Source organism: Lissotriton vulgaris, chromosome 2_1 (assembly GCF_964263255.1).
Source record: "Lissotriton vulgaris chromosome 2_1, aLisVul1.2, whole genome shotgun sequence".
NCBI lineage: Eukaryota > Metazoa > Chordata > Amphibia > Caudata > Salamandridae > Lissotriton > Lissotriton vulgaris.
Window position 1 is genome coordinate 2031747367 of NC_141687.1, and position 19711 is coordinate 2031767077.

At 43.3% G+C, this 19711-nt stretch overlaps 1 protein-coding gene across 1 annotated transcript in view; it reads left to right on the forward strand.

The window, feature by feature from the left end:
* Positions 1 to 19711, forward strand: part of ATP8B4 (ATPase phospholipid transporting 8B4 (putative)) — a 3619152-nt gene that overhangs the window by 587039 nt on the left and 3012402 nt on the right. Inside the window, exon 5 of the mRNA XM_086958264.1 lies at positions 2823 to 2884. Within this exon, the coding sequence (XP_086814390.1) occupies positions 2823 to 2884 (62 nt within the window). The remainder of the gene's footprint in view (positions 1 to 2822; positions 2885 to 19711) is intronic.

Sequence of the window (19711 nt, forward strand, 5' to 3'; positions counted from 1 at the left end):
CACAGCATTAAAAAAATAGTAAAAATTGACTTTTAAAAATTAGGTGAGAGGCTTTATTCTTGGTAAACATAATTTAAAAAAACTATAGTATCATAATATAGCAAAGGTTATAAGAATGTTGTAAAATGTAAAAAAAACATAGAAATTCACAGAAAAAAGCAAAGTTTACAGGGACGTTATAGTTGGGAAATAGACTTCTAAAAAAAAAGTAGAAATTCACTGAAAACAAGAAAGCTTACAGGGAGGTTCTAGTTAGGCTAACACTTAACTCGTACAAAACCAGAACGATTCAGCAGTTATACTCAGCAGAACTCAACTACAACTTATGCCCCTGCAATGCACTGCTTATTGCATCACACATGACATGGTCAGGGACATCACTCATGTTTTTTTCAGTGAATTTCTTAGGCTTTTTAAAATTCAATTTCCTAACTATAATGTCCCTGTAACCTTTGTTTTTTTCCTGTGAATATATATATACATATATATATAGAGATTTCCAGTTAAGATCAGCCATAATCTTCGCCTCAATGACTTCAATGAAATCCAAACCTCCTGTCACGTTAGAGGGGATAGACTTACATTGTAAGCCATGCCACTGAGAACCATTATGTATCTTTTGTCTGGCATTATCTGTGACCAGAAGCAAAATTGCTGATATTCAGTCGGAGTTTTAATGCCAGCATTGGAACTTTATCAACAAATTTGCGAAACGTGGAAATAGCCTTGCCTCATGGTGCTTCAGATTGTAAATAGGCATAATGTAACAATGTACAATAGTGTGAATGCATTGTCCTTTTCATCAACAATCACCTTCACCACTTTTATACATAAGCACTTTGCTGCTGCAAATGAACAAATGTATTTCCCGGATACTATATCAATACATTTTTAAAGGAAATACCCCAAACTCACAAGTAATTAAAAACAAATGTTATGTTAGCTCACTCCTCTCCACTGTCACAGCAACATCATTTGAAAGTATGATTTGCAGCACACAATTTCATTTATCTCTGCATTTTCCAGCTCAACTGCCACTCCCCACGTTAACATCATTTCTGGACTATAGCTCTTGACCACAGAGCTCTCTGATTTTCATGACCTCATTCGCATTGGTGGACTCATGTTGAACTTGCTTTTCACATTGAGCAATAAAAACCTTAGACAGCCTAATGGTGTCACCCCTTGTGCTTTAAATTTTTAAAACACCCTCTCTTTTCCAAGCCTGATTTAAGCATTACTTATTAATGCCCAGTGACTGATAGAACAACTCTGATCTTGGCTCACTTTATAGACTTAAAGTACAATGCCAGACACTGACATAGCACATTTGAATCCATTAATATCGGCATTTAAGATCTATGTCTAATTAAAATCCTGGTGGCAAATAAAGCCTAATTTTCCTGCTGGGTTAACACCCATAAAAAGTGTAAGGTTTTTACAGTAATGGCCAACCCGGTCTAACTTGAGGCGTTATGAACAACACATGTTTTGTAGAAAGTACTAATTTACACAAAGTATAGTTTGAACCACAAGGAGCTTATCACCCCTAGATCCCTGGCTCACTGAAAACAGCTAAAACTGGGTAACTAATACCCCAGAATAAATGACCTACTCTTGTACTTTATTTCATTCATAGTCATCACCCTTCCTTGTAAGGTAATTATTTCCTGGTAGCACCAGCATCAGACTTGTCTTGCTAATATAACAAAACATCCTGAAGTGATTTGATGAGGAGACCTTCACATTCAGAAGTTGGTGATCGTTGCAATTACAAAGTAGGTAGTCTGAGATAATATGGTACTGAAGATGTTCTTTATAGTTAGGGTATTCTACTTCTTCTGTGAGTGTTTGGTTACTGTGCCCAGCCATGGTGCATTGAGTGTACCCCCTGTGCTCCAGCAGTGGCACAAATACTTTTATTACAGTATATGCCCCTTATTGACTATCACAAGATATTTCAAGCCAAGATGTTCTCCAACATTATCACCTGATATGATGAGAAAGCTGTGTTACATTGTGCAGCAGTTTAAGTAGAATATACGATGTTACATTGTGGTGTTCACACCGGGATACCTTTACAACGCAGGCATTACAACGCAAGTCATTACAACGACTTGCGCTGGAGGGCACTGGACTTTGGAATAGTATGGTTTACTATTCCAACTCCAGCCTACATTACAGTAGGGAAGGTGCTGGAATAGTTAAATCATACTATTCCTTAGCTTAGATCGTCATCCAGCACAAGTCATTGAAATGACTTGTGTTGTAATGCCCGCGTTGTAAAGGTATTGCGGTGTGAACACTGCAATGTAACTGATGTTTCCAGTTTAAGTACCGTATACAAGAGAAGTATCATTACCATTACCTACATTATCTTGGGACCCGTCCTTGTTATTCCTGTTCTCAGGAGCTAGGAAGGCAATGACAGAAACGGAAAGAAAACTGGGTTCTACGAGCGTCTTGTTTCTAGTTTTGTTTTCACTCCATATCCTTTTTTATATGCCTTTCGCCGCAAACATGGGGTTAATGGGGGGCAAAATATCCGAAAAGGGGTAACTTATTTGATAGCATTGAGGTCAAAGGGCACATGATGCCACTCAGAGACGTTTTAAGGAATGGGCAAAGTAGGCTCCAGCCCCAGATGCCACCCCCCTGATACAAATGTGAATTGAAGTCTAATAAATGTTTTCATCGTATTTTAGCGTGCTCTTGAAAGTGACATAGAATCATCAATGCAAGTCCCAACTGAAGGGGGTAAAATAGGCTATGTTTCAACATTATAAACTAGTAATGTTTTGTTTTTTATTTTAAATTTGCAGTTTCGTCATAAAACTGATAACCAAGTGAACAACCGGCGGTCACAGGTGCTTATAAGTGGCAAGTAAGAATACTTTTTAAAGCATTATTTTGTTGGGTGTTTGTTCTTACATAAATCTGCACTTAGAAACCATTCTCTGCATAGCCAAATAGCGCAACATAAATCACAGCTCCATAAATCACACAATTTGTAAACAAACGCATTTAAAATAATAAAATGCAGTATATTTCATTACTTCAGTCATTCTCCTTCAGACTAAAACTGAGACTAGCAACCCATCAAGTTTTCACTCCCTAACTGGGATCTAGCGTGAGTTGTTTGTTGAACTTTGTTGTATACTGGTTGAAGGGCAGAGACATTGCCTCATTTTAGAGGAATCTAATGATAATTGTTTTCATGCACCTTAGAAATTTGCTCAGATGAAGATTGGAAAGTAACAAGACATTATGCCAAGTAATGAAAAATCTTTATTTGGTATTATTTGCATGAATTATGATCTATTTGGGCGGACGTCTAGACTTACAGCTAAACTAGACATTCATTATTTTAGAAACTGCTATATTAATAAACTGAAAATTAAAATATTTATAGACAAACGATATTAAAGAAATATAATACCTATTCCGTGTTATTGTGTGGTGATGGTGGTTTTGCGAGAAAGGAGTTTAGTGTTGCAAATATTAACAAGATTGAGCGATCAACCTTCTTTAGAGTATTGGAAATAAGGGAATCCCTCTACTTTTAAACCTCCATGGGGAACTGCCCAGACCCAGCCCCATGGCAGTGAAGGTAAAGGATAAAGAAAGAAAAGCGACCCCGACAACTCTTTACTCACAATGTTGCACAATGAGGACAAAAAAAGATTGAGCGATCAGTCTAGAGTGAAATTGTGGCAAAAGCTCAAAGGCCTGTTAGCGGAATAGTGTTGTGTCTTCTCTGTAAATCATGAGTCTCTGTGATCTACTTCACTAATCCTGAAACCGTATTTGCTGTGTACTATTAACACTTGCATTGCTTTTAATGATCAGTCAATGCTTTAGCATATGGGGTATACCAAGGATGTGTATGCCATCCAAACTGCCTTTGTGTGTAGTATTTGTGATTGTGGCATTACATGTTAGGAACTGTCAACTTTTGAGATTGTCGTCAAATTCCAGGAGCAGGTATGGTATTAAAAAGGCAAAGAAGTGGGACTCCTTACGGACGATCACACTTTATTTTATTGTTTTATGATTAACAGGTTCGAGTAGTAGCTTTTTCTGCAGGTGTTTTGTTGAATTCCCTCTTTGGATACTTCAAATCAGATGTTCAGCATAAGGATGGTTAAGGTATGCTTATTGACAACCTTTGTGCTACCCGACTATTGCCTGCACTTCTCTTTAATTATTTTATCCTTCCATGAGAGAGAATAACAAGCATTGGCATAGCCAATAGTTCTCGCTTTTGGGACCATATAAGTATTTATTTATACAGCACAATATCCTTGGTGCAACACCATCAACCGTTGCATGGCTAAACATTTATATGGTCCCCAATGCGAGACCTACTGGCTATGCCCAAAAACAATCACCAACACACAAAAGGAAGCTAAAGGCATCCCGTGGAGGTACGCTCGAGAATCAAAAAGCAATACACAAGCATGTTTAATGCGCGTGCAGTTATTTGGGCGCTGGCTGGGCTAAAAGAAATGGCAGTGATGGCTTTATAGGCCCATTTGTCAGCCCGAGTGTGGGGGAGGGGAGGAGAGGCCTGCAGTGGCTTCTGGTAGCCTCTGTGACCTGCACAGCATCAATTTGAATTTGCAGGGCTGTGGGGGTAGGGAGGCTACCCCCTCTGATCCAGTACGTCGGATAATTTATCACTGTTATCACTTCTAGGTCACACGGAGTTATATGCTGCATGGGGGAGCATGGGGGAGCAGGGACTGTACCCCTTGATATCCCTTCATGCCCCACAGTGTTACTGTCCCTATTGTACAGCAGAATGTATTGTCCCTTTCTATCCTCCAGTGTGGTTGCTTCCTCCACAGTTTGTTGACCAATATTCTTTATGGGTATCTGCTCTAACTAGTTGTTGTCTGATATACCTTCCAAGCCCAGGTTCGGCTTGGAGAAGCCACTTTTTGCGTTTAGAAAAGGAAGGAACATCAGACAACAACTAGTTAGAGCAGATACCCATAAAGAATCGCCTAATAAGGACCTGCGAAGTCTATTGGGCTTGGCCCCAGTGTTTGGCCATTACCGTTGCCAGTCATGCACAGCATGTAATTACACTACTGACACTAAACAACTTGATATTAATGGACAAATCCACTATCAAAAAGTATTTTCTAACTGCAATACAAAAAATACTGTGTATTGTATAAAATGCCCATGTGAGAAGTTTTATATAGGGCAAACAACGCAAACTGTAAAAAACGAGTGCTACAACACAAGTCTAGAATTAAATGTAAGGTACATGGGGCTCCATTGGTACAACACTATATAGATGCAGGTCACTCCGAACAAGAGATTCACTGGTTAGTCCTGAATGTAATATCAAACATCATGGGGGAAGATTTACAGAGAAAATTAAACAAACTAGAGGCAAGATTCATAGAAAAATATCATACTGCCAGAGAAGGTCTGAATGACAAGGATGAGATGTGGGCATTAATACAACTGTAAAAAGAAGGGTTTATTACATGACGTTGTGGATTTACAGTAATATAGCTAACTGTGTTAATTTCTTTTCTTTTGTTATTATGTTTTATTAAGTCATTGATATTTGATAATGTAAGATTGGTCATATGTACAATTGACAAATCAGAATGTGAGGAGTGTGGCTTCTTTGGCTCCAGGTGTCCGTAATTTTTTGGGGGTTTTAGCTGGTATAATTTTCTTGCTCCTTATTAATTAGTATACAGTTAATGGTGATGGACTCCCCTTGTCTCACGTGGTGTGATTATTTAATAGAGTATAAACTGGAGTTTAGCCCTTTCATATATATAATTAATGTTATCCTTATTTCCATTTTGAGTTTCTAATATTTATTATTTTAGTGGCGTGACCCCCGCGTTTCAACGATTTATGGCAGTAGTTTAATTTACCTTGCCCTTTAGATGGGCTTCGCCGTTGCTGGGCGCGTTAAGCTGTAGTCTGTCTTCGCGCTTCATTTAGACAATATTGTGCTGACGGTAGCATAACACGTGACCTACGGTTATGCGGAAGTAAGGAATGGCGTCTGTGCGTTTGACCGTGTAAGCAGTGGAGATTTAAAACCAGTAAGCGCTGTTAGAAAGCGTTTTGGGCAGCAATATCTTGAGAAGGAAGAGTCTTATTATATGGAGAGCGGTTAGACTTACGCTTTATCTCCCTTCTCTTGCACACAGAATACCGGCATCTTCCGGGCGGTGCATACTTAAGCTTACGGTTCCCGGGCAGAGTGAATTTGCCTGATACAGCTGGGACGAAGTCTTTGAAGCCATCCAGAGTGAGTGAATATCTTAAGGGCTTTGGATATTGGCTACTTACAATGGAAAGTTTTGTGTGCAAAGCCATTATAAGAATTGTTTGTTTTCCCTGTTCTGTGTATATTCTTTCGGATTCACGAAGGAAGTGCAATTTAAAAGGCTACGCTCTAATTCTTGTGGATAGCCTCCACACCATAATATACATTGTGGAAATTGCTCTCAAAGAAATAGGTATGTTAAAATCCTTGTTGGCAGGTTTAGTTACCTAGTTGATGGATTATTCATTTATTGGGCTCTCTTTTCTGTAGGTGCACTCGGAGCACGATTTTATTCACTTATATTTTGTATCACGGTGATATGTACAATAACTTAACTTTTGGACACTTTGATATGTTCTGTTTGCCGTCACTTCAGGTTATGTTGTTGTTTTATTTATTGGAGATGGATTTTTGTTACTGGATAAACATGGATATATTTTGTGTATATAGGTCCAGCATAAATAGTGTATTATGAAAATGACACGTGGATATGCTGGTTGTAAATAGTACTTTTTGATATTGTAGTTATTGCATACTTTTTATGCCAAAATGGAAGCCCTAGTCATGATGAGGCCCGCAAGTTGATGGGCTGAAACGCGTCAACAATTTGGATATAGACACCTAATGAAGTAAAATTAATTTACAATATTAATCAGCAGTGGATAAACAATAAGGATCAAATCAAGGATCTCTTGAATACTGTGGTGATAAGGTGTACTTGATTAATTAGGAATGCTCTTTTGACAATAGAGGATAGAGCATCCAGTCAAACAGTAGGGGCTATAAGAAATAATTATTTCTAGTGTTTCGTAAATATGTGTATCTGTTGAGTGTATATGTTTGTAAATATTGATGTATATATGTTTATACTGTAGAAAAGAAGTGAAGTAAAAAATGTATATATGAAATGTTTGAAAACAAAATAAAGTTTCAAAAGAAAGGAGACGTATCCGGTGAATACAATTAGTTATTGAGGTAATGATTGGTAACTGACACATTAAAAACTTTAGGATTTATTCCAAAATAAGAAATGGGTCCAGATAGGTAATTTACAAACCTGTCTGAGTAATTTTCATTGAATTGGTCCCACAGCATCATAGTTTGGCTTTTGCACTGCAACCCAAGAGGCCTCAGTGTCAAGATGGGGATGTTCTGTGTCGACCGTTTACTGAAGAAATTCATGTCCTCTAAGGTACCTCGTTTTGCTCTTGCCATAACTTGAATACGGTGGGGGCTTTTCAAATGGCAAATAATGGAATGAAAATCATGGAAGGCCATTAAATGCAGAAAGCACTTTAAAGAACTGATCTTCATTCCGATATTAAGTTACAACGTTACAGTGTGCAGCAGCAACTAAGCATGGGCGAATTTTGCGAATCTTGCGTTCACGAATGTTGCGGATTTGCGAATTCACAATCCGCAAAATCCGCGAATTCTCGCAAATTTGCGGATTTTTTTTTTGTGTTCGCAAGTGTTTCTGCCAGTTTGCGAGGATTTGGTACTAGTTCGCAATTGCGAACTTACTTGTCGGCTCGCAACGGTCGCGACTATGTTGTTTCTACGTCTGGTTCATCATTACAGCCTCCCAGCACCCTCTGTTTCACCACTGGCACCCTCTCTTTGACCCATGCCACCCTCTGTTACATCAATGCCACCCTCTGGTTCATCATCACTGTAGAAGATGGGGGGGAAAAGCAAGCCCACCTGCCCTGCTTGAACTGAAATGAATTAATTTGGGGTTAGTTTATTAACAACACCTGCCCTGCCCCAACTGACAATAATGAATTAGGGGCTAATTAATGTGGCACCTGCTTGTCTGCTCCCTTAGCTGTAAATCAGGACCTTTGTGGCATACAGTTAAGGTCAGAGCAGGGTCACACAATAGTTGCAAGCAGGCAACCGAATTCTGGAGGGCCCCCTCAGGAAGCACTACAGGGAATCGTTACAAATCATGAGGTTGACCTTTTGCACCTGCTCATTGCTTTTGCTTTTGCAAAAATCGTTTTTCGGTTTTTTCGCGCTATTCGTGGGGCGCGGTGTCGTGCGAAACCGACCACGGAAGCCGCCAATACGTGCGAATGAGCTTTTTATTTTTTTGCGGCTTGTTGTTTCGCGAGTTTTTTTGCAGTATTCGCGAGCCGCTTGCAGCGCAACACGCAAATTTACCACAAGGTCGAGTACGGGCGCAGCCATTTTGTTTGCGTGACGTATTTCCGTTTCCGCCCGCTATGTATAATCTCGCGCAGTAAGCGCATTGCGAGTAGAAGTTCGCACGAGATCGCGAGGGAAATCTCGCGCGAACTTACTTTCGCGCTCGTGAACGGGCGCCGGCCATCTTGTTTTTCATTCATTTCCTGTGTCTGGGCATGGTGTTTAATCCTCTTGCTATCTTTGCCATCCTTTGCTTGTTTTCAGTTTTTTTTTTAACGATTTTGCTTCTTATCTATCCCTCTCTTTTCCTAGCTGTATATTTTTGTCTTTTCTGCTATTTTTCTTTACTTTTAAACTACTTTTTTAAACTCTTTTCTTTTCTTCTTCCCTATCCTATTCCTTCTTAATTTTCTACTTCCTACCTTACCTGCCCAGACCATGGTGAAGCCAGGCGCCGTGAAGCTGCCGGTGGCAGCGGCAGCGGGGAGGAGGAGTCCTGGACCCGTGCCAGGACACCATGCGGTCGATTGAGGGGGGAGCAGGTGATGCGACGGGAGATCTTCAGCCCGGAGGAAGTGGGCGCGCTGGTCTACTTCGTCCAGCGCTGCCTGCCCAGGACCATCGCGGGAGGCGGCAGGATCGCGGCCGGCGGCTACAACATGCGGGAGCACCAGAAGCGGTGGGAGAAGGTGTGCTGGGCCATATCCCACCTCTACGGGGTCCTGCGCACCTACAGCCAGGTCACCCATCGCTGGACGGACCTCCTGGACCGAGAGCGCGACCTGCTGGGCCAGCTCGGCTTGGAGATCCCCGGGCTTGGTGAGTAGTAGTAGCCATTTCATCACTCACTACTATGATGTTTTCTCCTGCTCTGTGTTGTTGTATTGCAAATATTTGTTTTTTACATGGAGCAAGCCAATAATGCCGCTGATGACGATTACATTGTAGTTAAATTATATTTCAAAATCTTCTGTGCATTTCAGGTGCACTGCTCTCCTTCTCAGTGGCGTTGCTACTATGCTTATTTGTTTTCTATTTTGTGGTCTCATTGGCCTGAGTAACTATTATGTATGAGTGTACTTTACAGAGCTGCGTAATGCTAGACACTAGGGGGCAGATTACATTTACAAGCCCCTTGCGCCACGTTTACGTTGCCTTGCGTGACGCAACAGCGGCGTAAACGTGCCGCATCCTTGCGAGTCATTTACAGCATGACGCATCTAGGGAGATGCGTCACGTTATAAAGCCATGGGCCTGCACCACAATGGGTGCGTTCCTAGTACGCAGGGTGGGCGGTCCGGCGGCTGTGCGCCTCGCAAAATTGCCTGCGTGAAATCTACAAGATTTAACGCAGGCACTTATGCGACGCTGCTACGTCAATTCAATTCCTTATGCCTGCTTGAAGCAGGCGAAAGGACTGACACAGCATGTTAAGTATTGGGTGGCCCTGAGCATTACTGGAGTTGCATTGCGTTGGCGACGTGACTCCAGCGATGCGCCGCTCTTACGTGACGAGATGCGTCACGCAAGTGCCTACCCTTGCGCCAGGGCGCGCCGCATTGTAAATGAGGCGCATCTGCTGTGTCGCAAGGGTAGTTTTGCGTGACGCATTTGATCTGGCGCATCTCTGGAGATGCGCCAGAACGCGTAAGTAAGTATGCCCCTAAGGGGCAGAATTGCAATTACCGTCGCATCCCTGCAAAGTAGCAGGGATGCGCCATTAATTGTGCGGCCCGCTACCACCACCAAACATGGTGCGCCGTATTTGCAATGCGGCGCACCATGGGCCCAAAACGTCACCGAAGCTTTACTGCTGGAGTTGCGTCGCAACGATGGCGCAGCTCCAGCAATGCTCTGGGGTACCCTATCTCCCCAATGCTGGGTCAAGCCGTACGTCTGCTTCAAGCAGGTGCAGGGTTTGTGTGACGCATCATTGTCCTAAAGGTGACTGATTGAAATTTTGTAGATTTCCCTCAGCCACTTTTAGGATGTGTTCCAGCGCAGGAATGCCCTCCCTTGCGCCGGAACGCCCCCTGATGGCGCAGGGCTTTATAACGGGATGCATATGCCAAATGCGCCACGTTGTTATAATATTATACGCCGCACCATGGCGCCCTTTTTTGTTTAGCTGCTGCGCCACAAAAGTCACGCAAGAACGGAGCAAAAGAGCGGCAAGGGGCTTAAATCTGCCCCTTCCTTTGTACCCTTGACAATAAGAAAAATAGTGGCGGTGGATTGATAGTTTGACTATTTAAATGACTGGTAATGTAGCAGGCAACTGTTAGTGTTGTCACTGATCTGACTGAAATCACAATGGAGTTTGTCTGTCACTTTGCGTCTTGCCTGCGGACTGCTGCCTGCCAGTCCTAGGTGAACCTTTCAGTACTTTGTTTAGTGAGTTACGTGACTTTTGAAGTCACAGGTCCGCAAATAAATGAAAACTAACCCTAATCAATATAATTTCGCAGAAATATTTTGTTATTGTTCTTTTGAAATGTTTGATTTGGTTGACATTGACAAGCAACAATCATCCATGTTTTCTGTTCTTTCTTTCATGTTGTACGTCAGCTCCCCCCAGGGGCGAGGGGAGGACACAGGAGCAGCAGGCGGCGGATGCTGTTGAACAGGGCCAGGATCGGGCAGGTGAGGGCTCCTTTGCTGGCCCCAGTAAGTTTTCATTTTAGACTAGTACCTATTTTCCCTAGCGTTCCTCATTTGATTTTTTCAAAATCGTCTTTGATCTTCTTGTAGACTGTATCTAAATTCTTATCCTGCCTCTACTATGACTCCCTGTGGTATTACTAGATTATTCTTATTAGTCTGTCTGTGTAGCTAACTAAGATTGCACGGTTGGCGAAACTCCCATTCTAGTCAGCAATAGCTCTATCAACTTAGTGCAGTCCTCTGGGATTGTCCATAATGTCTTTTGAAGTGTTCTATCTGCTTTGAAAATTCCCAACTATAAAATGTGAATGACCACCAAGAAAGAATAAGATACTACCTTTTGGTTTGGATAGGAGAACAATCCATACCACTACAGTGGCGCGGACAATTCTTCTGCAGAAACAGAACTATGGACAATAAATAGTGCATTGCTTATCAATTATAATAGGCGCTGTTAGAGTTTCCACATACCTCTGTGATAACAGACTTTGAACCCCCAAAGTCCTTACTGACTGACTACATAGTGTGGCACAGTCATTTACCTCCCGAATTCATCGATCATTGATCCCCAATGATGATTATTATCCAACGTAGCTGAAGAGTACGGAGTCAGAGTCAAGAAGTGTCAGAGGCACAGACTCATGCTTGCAAAAATTGCAAAACCTTTCGCTCAGTCACTCTAGTCACTCTGGACCAAAAAACACAGAGTCTCTCTAAGTTTAAAAGCTTTATTAAAAGTAAACACATTTATTAAAATGAAGTCATAATAAAAAAAAGAAACGTTTAACTGAGAATGTAAAAGTGGTTAGTGCTGACGATTAATTGAAGACATTTCTTGTGGTCGAGCCGAGCTCTCACCTTGTTTCAACTTAATCTTGTTGTTAGAAGTCCATCTTCTGTCTGTGTGGAAAAAAATGGTGCGTGTTAAAAAGCCAGCCTTCATCAGTTGTGCCAAAAAGTGCTGCATTACATTGTTTTCACATGTCTTCATTCCTTGACCAAATACTAGTGAGTGGTTTATTCTAACATTCTTAAATGTACTTTGTAGGTGGAACATCTGGTGGCGGGGCCAACGCGGAAGTGGTGGTGCTCGACACGGAGGCGGAGGGCAATTCCTCAGGGGAGATTCCAGTGCCGGCTGTGAGAGTTCAGACGGTGGTGGTGGCGGGCAGAGGTAAGCTCTTATATATTCCTTACTTATTGAGATTGAAGACGTGGCTGGGAAGGAAAGAATATGAGATGCATGGCTGGGTGAATGATGAAGCAATGATGGGTGGAAGGACAACAGCCTGGGTGGGTGACACAGAAACTGTATGTGTCCATATACCTGGATCATGCTACTATCTGACTCTTAGATAGCATATGTGTATCTAGAGCAGGGGTACTCATAGTACGGCCCGCGGGCCGGTGGCGGCCCGGCAAGCCTTCCTTGGCGGTGTGCAGACCTTGCAGACAATCACTGCTCCCCCGGCCCCCACAGAGCAGAGTGGAGATGCAGGGCCACAAAGAGGTGAAATAGAACAAAGCCTCTGCTCTGTGGGGCCGGGCAAGCAGTGATTATCAGGGTGGAGATGCAGGGGCGCTACAACAAACAAAGCCTCAATAATATGTTAATGGTCTTTTAAAGACCTGTTAAGTACTTTGGTGTGGCTGTCTGTGTGTGCGCGTTGAGGAAGCTGTCTCAGCCCGGGCTGAAGGCTGACACAGACAGACACACACACAGTGAGATGACAGAGGGGGAGGGAGAGGGAGGGCAGGAGGGAGAGAGAGATGGAGAGGGAGGGCAGGAGGGAGAGCATGAGTGAGAGAGATGTATGTAAATGCTGGGTCTGGTGGCTCAGTGGATGAAGGCATCTGCTGCAGGGACCTGTGTGCAACCTCATGGTCACAAGTTTTCGTTTTGCTTTAGCCCCGCCCCCTCTGACTCCGCCCCCACCAGTGCAGCCCTCGGCCACAAACTACACTGTAAATTTAGCCCCTGAGAGAAAGTTTGTGAGTACCCATGATCTAGAGAGAGTAGACGGTCAGTGGATGAACTAAGTGTAACTTTGAAGAGCATGTAACACTGCACCTGCACGTCCGTTCCAGTGTAGGAAAGGCAAGGAAAAGAAGTTTTAATTTTGTCCAAATACTACCATCAATAGTAGCAGTAGTTTGTATTGCAAGCACAGCATAGATCCGGTTATTACGGTGGCCACTCCCTACCTCTCTTAATAAGTTTAGTAGTACTCAGTCATTCATGTGTGGATGTATCACTGGTCACTCAATAAAAAGCAAAGCACCTAAAGTCATCCCATATATAAGCAAAAACATCCCATGTGAAGTGATAGATAATCCGATTATATATCTTCTTCAATTTTCCATTTCTAGTACTCATTTCCACTGTAGGGTGAAAGTTAAATTAATTAAGCAGTAGCCCTTGAGTTGTAACAGAGTATTCTCAGTGCCACCCGTAATAGAAAAGTAAGAGCTTCACCACCTGCATGTACTGGACGGGTACAGTAACGCAACGCAAGTCTAGGTCACTCATCATGGCGTGCGTCTCTTTTTCTCGGGTGCAAGTTTACTGCGCTGGCATTATGCCGGCTTGCAGAAGATAACGTACCAATTTTCCTAAACAAGAGACAAGAAGAAGAATAAGACTGGTGTACTTTCATAGTCGACTCCAATGGAAGTCCATAGTGCTCGTAGAATTTGTTCCTTAAACTCCCACTAATGTTAGAGCAAGGATGAAGAAGTGTGAGGTTTGATAGATACTGGCCTCAATAGTTATGTAATGCGCTTGCAAGTTGCTAGTTGTACTGCAACACAAATTTCTGCTGAATGATTGAGTTAATCTTAAAGAGCATTGGTTACAGACTATGTCTTTCTTTCTTCATATAGGTTCTCCTTCCAAACGAACAAGGAGGAAGGAGCTGGCTAGAGCGGCCCGGCAACGGAGGATCGCTGCCACTGTGGCCGAATATCGGCGGCTGGTGGCCCTGGAGGACGAAGAAAGTGTGCAGTCGACCACAACAACAACGTCGTCTGCATCGGCCTCCGTGCCCCCACGGGCTGCCACCCAGCACAGTGGTCCACCCAGACTGAGCCGGGCTGCCAAAGCCAAACGCCACCGCCGAGTAGCAAGGACAACAGCTTCCTCTCACAGCCGTTGCACCTGCAAGGCAGTGAAGGCACGCCTGCGCCGCAGTACCCTGATGGTGTCCCGCCTCCAGCAGGAGCTCCACCACTTTTCAAACATGTTGGAGGGGCTCCGCGTAGAGTACGCCTTGCTCCGCCAGGAGCATGATGCCCTGGCCCAAAAAGTAGACAGCATCCACCCATAGTGTCCCTTGCCCCTTTTTTAGAGACTTTTGGGGGTGGGAATTGGGAGTTGGGTTTTTGGGGACTTTTGAAGGACAATCGTTTGGGTTAGGGAGGGTCTTGCGGGAGATTATTTTGTTAGGGATATAAATATACTTTTTCAAACTTTATCTGAGCATACCCGTTTCTTACTGCTTGCCTGGTGGGTGGGGGTTTAACAGTGACTTTGTTTTCCTGAAAGTTTAGTTCCATTTTCTTCCTTTAAGTGTAAATGCCCAAATGTTTTCAACACTAAGTACCTCTCACAGAGTAAGTGAAGTGAATCCAAGAGTCCTAGGACTTTAGTAGTACTACCGTCAGTCTCTCGTCTCTCCTACTAATACTCCATTATCCCCCCAAACCACCAAACGCTTATCTTACCTGTAATTTGTGTTTGAAAGTAGGGCTAGACCCAGGGCTGGCTCCGCGGGAAACAGCGAATAAGGTTGGCAATCTTGGTCGGATAAAATTTCCTCATAGCGGTGGTACTAGTGGTGTGACACAGTGGCAGTTGCATGCCTATGAAAAAAAAGATCAAATTTGCGAGGCGCACAGCCGCCGGACCGCCCACCCTGCGTACTAGGAACGCACCCATTGTGGTGCAGGCCCATGGCTTTATAACGTGAAGCATCTCCCTAGATGCGTCATGCTGTAAATGACTCGCAGGGATGCGGCACATTTACGCCTCTGTTGCGTCACACAAGGCAACGTAAACGTGGCGCAAGGGGCTTGTAAATGTAATCTGCCCCCTAGTGTCTAGCATTACGCAGTTCTGTAAAGTACACTCATACATAATAGTTACTCAGGCCAATGAGACCACAAAATAGAAAACAAATAAGCATAGTATCAATCTTTGAAAGTGCATGCACTACTGCATGCATGTCAGTGAAAAGTAAGTAGTACTTTCGACAACTGTGGAAGAAAGAATGCGACAGTACAGGGCCTGTGTGGAATTATTGATAACTATATTCAACATAAGGTCTCTGTAGGCAGATACCAGAGAGCCTTGCTGGTCACTATAAATCCATTCACAACAACACTCAATGGGGTTGGTCTGGAAGGTATAGTAGATAGAAAAGGAGAAATTGCTTTTTTTCTAGGTGTCCCCTCACTCACCAGGGTTGCCCCTTGGTGACATGCTTCATCATTGGGGCCATCCCAGTCCTCTACGGGCTGGGGCGTGCTGCGACTTGCGAATTACGTAGGAGCACTTACAAATGACTATGTGTGGTGCAGATGTGATAGTGGAGTGGACTAAGTGATGTGTTAAGGGATCAATTTAGAAGCAGAGAGAGATCCAAGAAATGCAGTCACAGTCAGAGAAAAAGGCAAGGGATACTGTATCTATGTTGTTGTAGTTGTCCTGTTGGAAGTGGTAAGTAAGTTGCCTGCAGAAAAAAAATCCTCTTATTAGCGGCACTCCTCCATTGCAGCCGACGCTTCGTCCATCGATGTTGGTCACCAGAAGACACCCTGTAAAAAAAGCACAGCATAGACAAACAATTGAACATAAACAATTATTTGGGTACAAACCTATCCATCAATCTTTGAAAGTGCATGCACTACTGCATGCATGTCAGTGAAAAGTAAGTAGTACTTTCGACAACTGTGGAAGAAAGAATGCGACAGAAAAAGGCCTGTGTGGAATTATTGATAACTATATTCAACATAAGGTCTCTGTAGCCATATACCAGAGAGCCTTGCTGGTCACTATAAATCCATTCACAACAACACTCAATGGGGTTGGTCTGGAAGGTATAGTAGATAGAAAAGGAGAAATTGCTTTTTTTCTAGGTGTCCCCTCACTCACCAGGGTTGCCCCTTGGTGACATGCTTCATCATTGGGGCCATCCCCGTCCTCTACGGGCTGGGGCGTGCTACAACTGGCGAATTACGTAGGAGCACTTACAAATGACTGTGTGGTGCAGATGTGATAGTGGAGTGGACTAAGTGATGGGTTAAGGGATCAATTTAGAAGCAGAGAGAGATCCAAGAAATGCAGTCACAGTCAGAGAAAAAGGCAAGGGATACTGTATCTATGTTGTTGTAGTTGTCCTGTTGGAAGTGGTAAGTAAGTTGCCTGCAGAAAAAAAATCCTCTTATTAGCGGCACTCCTCCATTGCAGCCGACGCTTCATCCATCGATGTTGGTCACCAGAAGACACCCTGTAAAAAAAGCACAGCATAGACAAACAATTGAACATAAACAATTATTTGGGTACAAACCTATCCATCAATCTTTGAAAGTGCATGCACTACTGCATGCATGTCAGTGAAAAGAAAGTAGTACTTTCGACAACTGTGGAAGAAAGAATGCAACAGTACAAGGCGTGTGTGGAATTATTGATAACTATATTCAACATAAGGTCTCTGTAGCCAGATACCTGAGAGCCTTGCTGGTCACTATAAATCCATTCACAACAACACTCAATGGGGTTGGTCTGGAAGGTATAGTAGATAGAAAAGGAGAAATTGCTTTTTTTCTAGGTGTCCCCTCACTCACCAGGGTTGCCCCTTGGTGACATGCTTCATCATTGGGGCCATCCCAGTCCTCTACGGGCTGGGGCGTGCTGCGACTTGCGAATTACGTAGGAGCACTTACAAATGACTATGTGTGGTGCAGATGTGATAGTGGAGTGGACTAAGTGATGTGTTAAGGGATCAATTTAGAAGCAGAGAGAGATCCAAGAAATGCAGTCACAATCAAAGAAAAAGGCAAGGGATACTGTATCTATGTTGTTTATTTATTTTATTTATTTTATTTATTTTATTTATTTTATTTATTTATTTATAGAGTTTTGTATAGCGCGGACAAGACCCGTGGGTATCAGAGCGCTTAACAAGGAAAGAATAACATGTAGATGTTGTTGTAGTTGTCCTGTTGGAAGTGGTAAGTAAGTTGCCTGCAGAAAAAAAATCCTCTTATTAGCGGCACTCCTCCATTGCAGCCGACGCTTCGTCCATCGATGTTGGTCACCAGAAGACACCCTGTCCACTGCCTGCCTGATGCTGAATTGTGGCTCGCTAATGTGAAGCCTGACTCCATCCTTTTTTCCCCATTGCAGAGACTGAAACCCGGCCTGTAATTATTCAACGAAAAACAGGAAGTGATATAATATTACAACACCACTGATAAATAAATATAAGGTATGTAGGCTGTGGAGTGCAAAAAGTCACAATTTGATTTTCCTAGTAGACAGTACAATATTTTTGAAAGTGCGTACTCTGTCTGAGTCACCTTTTGAAGGATAAATAAGTAGGGGCAAATTAATGTAGCGGATCTTTCCCCTCAAGCTAGGTGTACTGTAAACTGTGTTTTAGAACAAAATTAGATCTTCCTAGCAGTGCTCCCACCCAGACCCTTACTAAAGCCAGTCGCAAAAATGTAGAAGACCCCCAATCAAATCTCAAAAAACGAGGCCTAGCAGAAAACTGGTGACAAAACTTACTTTGAAAGTAAAAGTAGGCCGAAGTACCCCCTTCCTAATTACCCCTTACCCACCGTGGATTGCATTCAAACCACTTGCAAGCAACCAAGCAAAAGTATCCATAGCCAGCATCGCTCCAAGACTCGAAATCCCCCCCACTCAAACGCATGCAATAGAAATACTGCTAACCCTAACGAACCCTAAGTTAAGAATAGTGGCAAAGGCTTTCTTTAACTATGCCAAATCCCCCCTTTCCCACCATGGATTTTCTTCAAATGACTTGCAACCAAAATTACACATTCTCACGAGTGCTCTAAGACCCCAGAACTCAGTTGCAAAAATCTAGAACACCCCGAAACACATGCAATCCTGCTGCTAGGGCTAACCCTAACGAACCCTAAGTTAAGAATAGTGGCAAAGGCTTTCTTTAACTATGCCAAATCCCCCCTTTCCCACCATGGATTTTCTTCAAATGACTTGCAACCAAAATTACACATTCTCACGAGTGCTCTAAGACCCCAGAACTCAGTTGCAAAAATCTAGAACACCCCGAAACACATGCAATCCTGCTGCTAGGGCTAACCCTAACGAACCCTAAGTTAAGAATAGTGGCAAAGGCTTTCTTTAACTATGCCAAATCCCCCCTTTCCCACCATGGATTTTCTTCAAATGACTTGCAACCAAAATTACACATTCTCACGAGTGCTCTAAGACCCCAGAACTCAGTAGCAAAAATCTAGAACACCCCGAAACACATGCAATCCTTCTGCTAGGGCTAACCCTAACGAACCCTAAGTTACAAAAAGTGCCAAAAGGCTTTTCCGCGAGGCCATAAGTCGGGGTTGCCACGACTGATTTCCTGAAAAGCAAATGCAATCAAGATTAGAGTGTCCCAGCAGTGCTCCCAGACCACGAAACTCACCCACAAACAGACGGAACCCCCCCTAAGAGCACCTCAAATGCAAGCAAGTCATCAAAAACACAAAAAAAATTCCGCCTGGGATTTGGTCCAAACCACTTTTATCCGGTATTAGAGCTTCCCAGCAATGGCCCCAGAGCCGTCAACCCAGGAGAAAACGAGTAGAAGACCCCCAAACAGCCAAAGAGCAAAAGTACAAAAATGGGGACTTTGTCAGTTTTTCACAAATTTCCCAAATCACTCCGCGCGCGCTCTGCAGCTAGGCCCTAACTCCCCTCTGCCACCATGGATTTGCTTCAAACCTCTTGCAAAGTAAAGTATATATAGCAAGCAGTGCGCCCAGACCCCGAAACCCACCCACAAACACCAGGAAGCCCCCCAAACAGGCCCCCGAAAACGCTACATTGAGCAAAATGTCAGAAATAGCCCAAAAAAAAAATCGGCCTGGATTTTGTCCCAACCACTTCTACCCGGTATTAGACCTTCCCAGGAAAGGCCCCAGAGCCGTCAACCCAGGAGAAAACTAGTAAAAGAGCCCCAAACAGCCAAAAAGCAAAAGTACAAAAATGGGGACTTAGTCATTTTCTTTCCAATTTCCCAAAACACTCCGCGCGCGCTCTGCAGCTAGGCCCTAACTCCCCTCTGCCACCATGGATTTGCTTCAAACCTCTTGCAAAGTAAAGTATCCATAGCCAGCAGTGCTCCCAGACCCTGAAACCCACCCACAAACACCAGGAAGCCCCACAAACAGGCCCCCGAAAACGCTACATTGAGCAAAATCTCAGAAATAGCAAAAAGAAAATCGGCCTGGATTTTGTCCCAACCACTTCTACCCGGTATTAGACCTTCCCAGGAATGCCCCAAGACCCGCCAACACACCCGCCAAGAAGCATAACAC